We start from the raw sequence: 9,920 nt of genomic DNA, 5'->3' as shown, positions 1-9,920 counted from the left end.
TTCTGTTGAATCCCATGCAAACTCCTGTTTATAAGTTTAGACCCAGAGAGAAAAAAAATACATATACACATGAAAAGCTGCACACTGTTTGCAGGAATTTCTCATTCAATTCTTACTGAGTAAGCCTTCCTTCCTCTTACTGAATGACAAAGCCAGTGAAGCTGAAAATTTCCTTACTTATACCCATTTAGCAACAGTGGGCCTTTACTGAGTTTAAATGAAAGGAGAACCAGGACAGTGGTTTCAGCAATAGTTAGAAAGGAGGTAATTCAAAATTAGGGTTCCAGAACTGCACCTCAGGTAGCAGTAGTCACATTTCTCACTACTGTCAATGAGAAATCCGCAGGAAATGAAGAGCAGTACAGATAATAGATAAGTTATTTCTCTTGTGACAAAAGAACACTCTATCTGCACTTCAAACTGAAATAACACTCCATATAATAAACTGTCCAAGTTAAATAAAGTCATGTGGGGGGTTTTGCTTTTTTTTTTTTTTTTTTTCTTTTGCTCTGTGTTGGTGCCATAGAGGAAAGAACACATGCCAACCAAACATATATCTTGAATTCCAAAGGACCAGCTATATAGCTTTGTTTCTGTAAAAAGTGACATACTGCACATGGATAGGAAAAACATAACAGAACAGAACCCTTTTGCAATAAGAGATGTACTAGTGATCAACTCTGCAAACAATACCAAACATGACAACCTTGTCAAGAAAGAGAAGATCCCATGTGAAATATACCCTTTTCCATATACTGAAGACCACTTTATCAAGGAAACAAAATGTAAATACAGAACTATCCTACTCAATATGTTGGTGAGACATTTATTTATGTGTAGTTCTGACCCACGTTATATATGCTGGTAATGACCGTATATTGCGTTTTAAAGATAAAGAACACGTTATATGATGCCTAAAAATGTTATGACTTTCTGATGAAGCATAATTGCTAGTAAAGAGAAACCAACAAATAAACAGATGATATTGGCAAGAAATTTTAAAATTCAGATACTCATCATTTCATATTCTCACATTTGAAATATTTATCAAGTGTTTATTCAGAAACTATTAAAAAATCACATGTGCTGGGATACATATGAGAGACATCAGTTGTCCCATCTTACAGTGATGCTGTGTTTATCAATATACTTGCCATTGCCTGCTGCCCAAAGGGGTAAAGATATTGTAAATAGATGTGTACAGTCCATCGTTTGATCTTCTGAAATGCCAGTAAACATGAGGGTCCATACTAAGCAATCAGAAACTGGCTACAACCACTGTCAAGTCATTGTGTTTTGGTTAACTAATGAATGAAAGAGAAAGAAAGAAAGAAAGAAAGAAAAGAAAGAAAGAAAGAAAGAAAGAAAGAAAGAAAGAAAGAAAGAAAGAAAGAAAGAAAGAAAGAAAGAAAGAAAGAAAGAAAGAAAGAAAGAAAGAAAGAAAGAAAGAGAAAGAGAAAGAAAGAAAGAAAGAAAGAAAGAAAGAAAGAAAGAAAGAAAGAAAGAAAGAAAGAAAGAAAGAAAGAAAGAAAGAAAGAAAGAAAGAAAGAAAGAAAGAAGAAGAAAGAAAGAAAAGAAAGAAAGAAAGAAAGAAAGAAAGAAAGAAAGAAAGAAAGAAAGAAAGAAAGAAAGAAAGAAAGAAAGAAAGAAAGAAAGAAAGAAAGAAAGAAAGAAGGAAGGAAGGAAGGAAGGAAGGAAGGAAGGAAGGAAGGAAGGAAGGAAGGAAGGAAGGAAGGAAGGAAGGAAGGAAGGAAGGAAGGAAGGAAGGAAGGAGGAAGGAAGGAAGGAAGGAAGGAAGGAAGGAAGGAAGGAAGGAAGGAAGGAAGGAAGGAAGGAAGGAAGGAAGGAAGGAAGGAAGGAAGGAAGGAAGGAAGGAAGGAAGGAAGGAAGGAAGGAAGGGAGAGAGAAAGAGAAAGAAAGAGAGAGAGAGAGAGAGAGAGAGAGAGGGAAAGAAAGAAAGAAAGAAAGAAAGAAAGAAAGAAAGAAAGAAAGAAAGAAAGAAAGAAAGAAAGAAAGAAAGAAAGAAAGAAAGAAAGAAAGAAAGAAAGAAAGAAAGAAAGAAAGAAAGAAAGAAAGAAAGAAAAAAAAAGGGGGAACAACAAAAAAGAGAAAGAATACTGATAAAACCAAAGCATTTTTTTTCCTGTTAAAATGAATGCCTACTACATGTCCCTCACTAGCTTGCCCCGCTAGATGCCTGAGCAGGAGGTTGCTAAAAGGTATATTTTAGCATAAAGAAACATTATTTTTTCCTATTGTGAACAGGTTATATGTCTTAGATTGTCTGTTAAGATTTGGTCTTAATTGGGATTATGTATAATGATTTATAAGGTTATCATGATACTGTATTGGCTTTGAGAAAAAAAAAAAAAAAAGGAAAAAAAAAAAAGCAGCTCTCAATGTAGTGCAACACTTCAGAGCATCTGCAGACTTTGGAACCCATCCTGGAAAAAAAAAAAAAAAAAAAAAAAGTCCCAGTAGTTTTACTTGTAAGAATGATGAGTATATTAATGCTCTGCAGGGTTACACACATGATTAAAGTTTTTCATGTGCTTAAGTGCCTGCAGGATGAAGGTTTAAGCTGGGACTTCTTTCACAAGTAAAGATACTTCAGTGAGTAAGAATTTGCAGGATTTGTTCCTAAAATAGTGAAGGAAAGAGAAATGCTAATGTGCATATAAAAATAGGTGCTACAATAAAATATTTTTTTTATATTTCATCAATAAGTTATTTTCACTACCCAGTTATGGATCATATATCTCTGCACTCTTTAATGATTTGTCCACATCTACAGTGATCCTTTTAAAGATCATAATATATATATATATATATTTTAATTCAAAAGCCCAGAAAGCATACAAACACATCCTTAAAAAAAGGAAACCTTGTATTAAAGTCGGGGTGTGCTAATCTCTCCATAAAAGCCATTTAAACTCACCCATGGCTAACATGGCTAAAAGGGGAAAATGTGCGCTGTACATAACCAGAAAGAAAATAAAACTAAACAATGTTGGTTTAAAAGAAAACAAAACAAAACAAAAACACTGACACACAAAAAACAAACAAACAAACAAAAAAAAAAACAAAAACAAAAACAAAAAAAAAAAACACAAGGACCATGACTTTTGTACTTGTAACCTGAATATGACCTGACAAGACCCTCCTGCCACCTTTCCCAAGCACACATAGACTCATGCACAATACCAGTGTTGTGCCCAGTTTACATAATAGGTGGTTTTCTACTTCCAGAGTAAAAAATAAAAAAAATAAAATAAAAATAATAATAAAAAAATAAAGGCAGCCGAAAATGAAATAAAATAAACAGCACACTCTTTCAGAATCATTCCCAAAAGCTGAAAAATCCCGTGCCAAGGCACTTCACCCTACAATAAAATGAATTTAAGGGGAAAAAAGAGGGGGGTGAGGTGGGGCAGGGGGAGGTCAGCATTTATGTTTCTTTGTTTTGCATGTGGTTATTAAATACAAATACTCTAGAGAAGGAGCTGCTGTGGTTGGCGGGGAAAGGGGAGAAGCACTGTTTCTCAGAACTGGCTGAATGTGGTCTGTTTTTCCAGCACTTCGAGGTAGTCCGGCTCTGCATTTAGTTTTGCTTTTAGCTCCAGGTACTCGTTCCTGTTGGGCTCTACATAGACAGTACTCGGGGGACTGTAGAGCACCGTTTCCCGGAGCCTGCCGTCCCCCGGCCCCGGGTGCAAGTACTGGTGGGGACGCCTAAGGTCATAGTTGGGGGAATAGGTGTAGGCGGCGGGGAGCTTGGGGTAGTCGGGGAGGGAGGAGCCGGCTGTGCCCAGCGTGGAGGAGGAGGAGTGTTTGTCGGGCTCCAAAATGCCCCTGTAAAAGCGATCGGCGTCTTGCACCGGGGAGAGCAGCTCCTCTCGCGGCTCGATGGTGCTTACGCTGTACGCGGGGCTGCGCCCAGGCGCATCCTCCCCGCCGGGCGCCGTCGGCGGCGGGGGCGGCGGGGGAGGCTGGGTGCCCCCCCCAGCTTGCAGGGGGTGGCTGCTGTAGGTGACCTTGAGCTCGTGGAGGTCTTTATAATCCTCGCCCGCGTTGCCCTCCCGGGAGCGGTAGATGGGATTTTTGCACATGTGGCCCAAGGGGTGCGGGATGTACTCGTAGACGTGACCGGCGGGGGTCTTCACTTTGGGCAGCACTGCGCCCCCCCCGCCGCCGCCGCCGCGGTGGGGAGGGTGCTGCTGGAGGTGCGGGTGGTGGTGGTGGTGGTGGGCGCCGCTGTAGACGCTGTACTGCATGTTGAAGGAGCTCACGTCGGAGTTGTTGGCGCTGGCGTGGTCACCCTGGCCCTTCTTGCGCCGCTTCATCACTAACACGAAGAGCCCCGCCGCCACGAAGACCGACATGATGAAGACCAGCAGCAGGCTGAGGATCAGCACCGAGAGCGGCACCGAGGAGCCGCCGCCGCCGCCGCCCGCAGGCGTGGAGCCGCCCACCGCCGCTGTGCCATTGAGGCGCACGGTGGAGGAGGAGGGGGTGGTCCTGGCCGGGAGCTGGCCCGGGGACGGCGTGGGCGTGGAGACGACGATGTCCGAGTAGTCGGGGCACAGCAGCTCTGCCCGGACAGCTCGCATGTCGCTCTGGGCGAATTTCTTCGGGGACTCGCAGATCACCTGGTCCACTAGGACGCCGGTGTTGAGCTGCTCCAGCCACAGCTTCATGCCTACCACGTCGCAGGTACAGTCCCAGGGGTTCTCGTGCAGGTCGATCTGCAGCAGGGATTTCAGCTGGTCCAGCACCCCGCTCACTGGCAGGTAGGAGAAGTGGTTGCTCCGCAGGCTCAGCCTGTAGAGGGAGAGACCAGAAAAAATGTTCCCAGGCAAAGATCTCAGAAGATTGTTATTCAAAAACAAGAGCTGAAGGTTGGGGACAGGTTCAAAGGTGCCCGCCTCTATCTCCCGGATGACATTATACTGCAGGAAAAGGTACTGTAGGCTTTGTAGCCCATAGAACAGCTCTGGGCTCAGCCGCTCGATCCGGTTCCCATTCAGGTACAGCCTTCGCAAATTAGTTAAATCCCCAAAAGCCCGGTCCTGAATGACCGAGATACGATTATTGCCCAGGTGCAGTAAATCCAGCCCGGTGGCATCCACAAAATCTGCCCTGCGTACCAGAGCGATGTAGTTTTCTGTCAGATACATCTTCTTAGGATTATAAGGTTTGGGCTGTAGCTCAGAAATGCTCTCAATCTTCCTCTCCTGACAATTGACATTGAGGCCCAGGTCAGAAATCTGCAAGTTGCAAGTGCAGGCAGTGGGACACTCCAAAGGCACCGGGGATTTGGTCTGGTAGGCAATGCTGGGTCCGTAGTTGCTGTATCCCAGGTCTTTGGAGGGCAGACGGGAGGTGGGTCGCACCCTCGTCTTGTTGGGTTGGCGGGTCCCTTTGGGGGGCTTCAAGGGGGATTTGTAAACAGCTGAAGAAGAAGTGGCCACAGAGTTGACTGAGGCTGGGGTAGTGTGGAAATACCCTGTGGTGCTCAATGGTGTCTGTGGTCTCATTTCGTAATCCGAGATGAGTCTCCTGGGGCAAAGCTCCTGCTTGGAAACTTCATCCAAATCTCGACCGTGTAAGCGAAAAGGGGTCTCACAAACCACATCTCCCACCAGTGCAGAGTAGGAGATACTGTCTAGCCAATCCTTTAGAGCAATCAACTCACAAGAACAATTCCAGGGGTTTTCCTCCAGCTGCAGCTCCACCACTTTATCCATGTGCTGCAAAAGGCCCACATAGGGCAACAGCTTCAGCCGGTTGCCCCTCAGATCCAAGTGAGTTAAGGGCACAAAACGGAAAAGGTTGTTGGGCAAACTGGAGAGGAGGTTATCATTGAGAATCAGCACCTGCAGCAAATGCAGTTTGCTGAAGGCATTAGGTTCAATGATACTAATATAATTATAATCAACCTGTAGGTATTCCAAACTCTCTAGACCAAGGAAAGTGTCGTCTCGTAGAAGTTCCAGCTTGTTATTGTTCAAGTGTAGCCTTCTTAAGCCTCTCAGACCATGAAAGGCCCCTGTTTCAATGTCTTGTATGTCATTGCTCCCTAGATGCAAAATCGAAGCCCCTGTGTAATTAACAAATTGGTTTGGGTACAGCCTGTTCAAAAGGTTCCCAGACAACAAGAGGTGGTAGACAGGGAACCTCGGTGGACTGATCTCAAAAAGGCTGATGATCCCTCTGTTTTCACAGCTCACTGTTAGGATGCTGTCCTTCTCCTCACAAGGACACGCATTATCACAGATTTCTCCATAATACTCGATGCTTTCTGCCCACGAAAGGACTAGCGATGTTAAAGCAAACGCGATCGTCTGCAGCATCCAGATATGCATTTTTTTGTTGAGGTCCTGTTCCAAAGTTACTGTGGAGCAGCAAGCGTACATTTTATTTCCTGTAAGGGTAAGGAAAGAAAAAAGAAAGCAACATAATAGCATAACCCCGTAAAATTTAAAGCGGACACAAAGTTTGTATATATCTTCAGTGGAGTGGAGAATGGACTGGTAATCAAACAAAAAAAAAAATCCTCCTGTCACTTCTAATTCCCACACTTTTGAAAACTGAATGACATGCATTGATTAGAAGGTTGATGGGAAATTCCTAGTGAGTCAAATGCCTGCAGTGTTTAAAAAGGTGAGATCGCAGTAGGAATCATTCTAGTTCTATTCATATGTGGTACATTTCAATGTTTCATTGGATTTCTTTTTCACAACCAGCCCCATAAATATACATAAAATGGCTGTCAGTTCGGTTTCACGGTTCTAATTTAAGAGAAAAGAAGCACCATTTTACGAGGTTTCCCACCTCCCCTATTACCCAGCTCCCCCTTCCCTTCAGAACCTCCTCAGTGAACAGCGCATTAAGGTCTTTCCCTATTTTAACAGAGCCAAAGTGCTACCTTGATTTTTAACCAGTGTTGGAAAAGCCATGGTAGGAAGCCAGATAAAAATGCCAGTGCTGAAAACAGCAGCTTAATTCAACAGAGAGGATACTGACAGTTTCTCCAAATCACCTATTTCTTAAAACTCTTTTATGTGATTATTTTTATCTATACATTTACAAAGCATGCATGCACACAGGCACACACCCATCTGCACATATGCACACACAGCCACACAGCCATAGCCACACACACACACACACACCACAGAGGACTTTTGTGGCAGAATTATTCGGTAATGAAATTAAATACATTAGCCTCCTACTCAGTGCACTTAAAAGCTGTCGAGTGAGAGAAATTTTGTATCTTTACACAAGTAAATCATCTTGATTGGAATTGAGTTATGTACAATGTAACAGTGAAGAATATCAGGCAGAGGTCTTACACACACAGCCACACACACACACTCACTCTTAGAGGAAATGTTTTAACCACTCACCCAAAATTTGTGAAAAATGTAAAGCATGCAGATCATCTTCGGAGTCTCAGCCATATCTGACATACCGCTTATTCCCAACGTTCTGCAAAACTAGCCTGGTAGAAGCGGAGAGATCTAAATAGGTCTCATGGAAATATCTCATCGCCAACACTCCAAGCATCAGAGTTACTGATTATAAGCAGCGATGGCTGTCAGTACTCTTCATCCTTTAGGGGAGAAGACACCCAGGCTGATTAAAAGCCAGTGGGGAGTGGAGGGGGAACCCTACCATTGACCTGCATCAGTGATTTAACACCCAAATTTCATCTGGTCAGAAACAAATCCCATTTCCATTCCTTCTTGCAGTCTTTCTGACTCCTTGTGGCTTTCTTCTACTTCTACTAGCCTAAAAGCAATGTGAATAAGGAAAATATATACATTGTGTGTGTTGGTAGGGGAAAGCTAATAAATCATCTGGGCTTAAAATTCTAGGGGCTTGGAGCAGGCTTGCATTTTCTATTGCCCACCTCAGAGCTTCTATCCTCATGCCACAACTCGTTTGGAGGAACGCATCCTAAAAACCGTCAAGTCTCAGCACTGCAAGACATCTCCTGTGGCATCAGGTTCAAGGCTGCAAATTTGGCACTTGCAGCAAAGGCAGTCATGCAGCAAGAAATCGGAAGTCTCGGCAAATCTCTCTAATTCTGACCAGACGTCAACTGGATCGGAATTACTCAAACCAAAAGGCTTCACTGCAAAAAGGCAGCAAAAATTTTACTCAAAGGCATGTCTCTAGCATATTCTTTCTCAGCTCGATCAGATCCATTCATTAACTGACAGATCTTCGGAGGGAAAAAAAAGAAAAAGCTATTGAAAACCTGCTCGGTCAGTGTTAAACTCCCAGGCATTTTACAACTTTAATTCAATTATGGTTAGCAAAGGAGGCAAATACAATCTTCCCTCCCGCCTCCTTTCTCCCTTTCTCTGAAAAAAAAAAAAAAAAAAAAAAAGGGGGGGTGGGGTGGGGTGGGGTGGGGGGATGGGAGGTAGAGAAAATAAAGTTGTAGCTGGCTATATGCAAGGTTGCAATCCCGCCCTGGAAACCCCTGTGTGATGACTGCATGCTGCTGTTCGCCAGCTCCCTACAGAGGTTCATACTGGGAGAGGGGGAGGGGGGGAAAGGGGCTGCATGGGGATTTTTCTCGTGTGTGTGTGTGTGCTTTTTCCCCCAAAGAGTTCATCCCTCAGATTACCGCACTGCATATCCGGCTCGAAGCAGCAGCTTTCAGTACCGCCGACAGCAGCAGCAAGCAAGCGGCCCCAGCCGGACACTGCCACCCAGCCGAGCAGCACCCAGAATTGGGAGAAATGGCTGGGGGTGGGGGAAGGGGGGCGGAGGAGGGGCGGGGGGGGGGGGGGTAGAAACAGCAAGGAAAGACCCGGCGGGAAGGGGCGGGGGGGTGCGTTGGAGGGGGGGTGGAAGGGGGAGAAGGAAGAGAGGAAGAAAAGAGAGCGCGAGAAAAGTCAACCCTGGTACTTACTTCTCCCGAAATCCCCAGGGCCCAAGCATGGTGGCAGCACATGAAGGCGCCCGTTCGGTGCGCGGGGGCGGTGGCGGCGGCGGAGGACGAGGAAGCCGAGGAGGATTTTTTGCGGCCGGGGAAGGCTTCGGTGAGAAACGCACACAAACAGCACCCCGCGGCCGGGCGGCGCCGAGGCACTGGCGTTCACACAGGGGCGCGCGCACACACGCGCACACACACACGCGTGCACACACACACACACACACACACACACACACACGCGTGCACACACACTCACGCACAGACACGCTGCACGCGCGGGTGGGCTCGTGCCCGGGCAGCCGCGGCGGCGCGCCCGCCCGCGCCCGCGCGCTCCGGCGCGCGCCCGCGCGGGGCGGGCGGGGGCGGCCGGCGGAGAGCAGCGGGAGGGGAAAATTAGGGAAAGGATGGAGGGGGGTATGGGGGGGGGGGGGGAAGGCGGGGCGGCGTCGGGCGGGGGCTGCGCGGGGACAGGGTTGCGGGGCGCCGCGGGGAGGAGGAGAGAGGAGGCGGGGGGGGGGGGAGGGGAGGAGGGAGGGGGACACGGGGGGAAGGATGAGGCCCGGGGATGGAGGGGGAAACGGGGGAGGGGAATGGGGGGGCAAGGAAGGGGGTCTCCCCAGCTGAGAGCGCGGTGGGCGCTCAGCGTCGCGCACGCCGCCCGCGCGGTCCCGCAGAGCGCACACGCACGGCGGGGCGCGCACACGCACATGCCGATACTACTGCCGCGCCGCCGCCCCCGGCGCGCTCCCGCTGCCGCCCGCGGCACCGGGCAACTTTCCCCGCTCGCCGCCGCCGCCCCCGTACCCCGACCCCAGCCCTCAGGACGGGGTCCCAGGTCCTGGCGGCGCTGCCGTCCACCCCCCGTCCTCCAGCAGCGCCCGCTGACCGCGGAGCGGAGCCGCTTCCCCCAGGGAACGTGCGGGAGCGTCCGCCGGGGGACCAGGTGGCCGCGGAGAGGGGACGCGGC

The 9,920-nt window shown here is 47.5% G+C and overlaps 1 protein-coding gene across 2 annotated transcripts; it reads right to left on the bottom strand.

The window, feature by feature from the left end:
• Nucleotides 1–1,906: 1,906 nt before the first annotated feature.
• On the bottom strand, nt 1,907–9,059 carry SLITRK5 (SLIT and NTRK like family member 5). Of its 2 annotated transcripts, none has more exons than XM_068676944.1 (2): nt 8,930–9,059; nt 1,907–6,424 (listed from the first exon to the last, which is right to left on the bottom strand). In XM_068676944.1, exon 2 carries the CDS (start codon nt 6,414–6,416, stop codon nt 3,543–3,545), a length of 2,874 nt encoding a protein of 957 aa, XP_068533045.1. In that variant the 5' UTR covers nt 6,417–6,424; nt 8,930–9,059; the 3' UTR covers nt 1,907–3,542. The 2 variants fall into 2 exon arrangements, with proteins under 2 accessions (XP_068533045.1, XP_068533038.1); XM_068676937.1 differs by lacking the exon at nt 8,930–9,059 and adding an exon at nt 7,410–8,321.
• Between the last annotated feature and the right edge of the window lie 861 nt (nt 9,060–9,920).

The sequence above is a fragment of the Anas acuta genome, chromosome 1 (genome assembly GCF_963932015.1).
Source record: "Anas acuta chromosome 1, bAnaAcu1.1, whole genome shotgun sequence".
In the NCBI taxonomy this organism is placed as follows: domain Eukaryota; kingdom Metazoa; phylum Chordata; class Aves; order Anseriformes; family Anatidae; genus Anas; species Anas acuta.
This window is presented reverse-complemented; position numbering and strand designations above follow the sequence as displayed.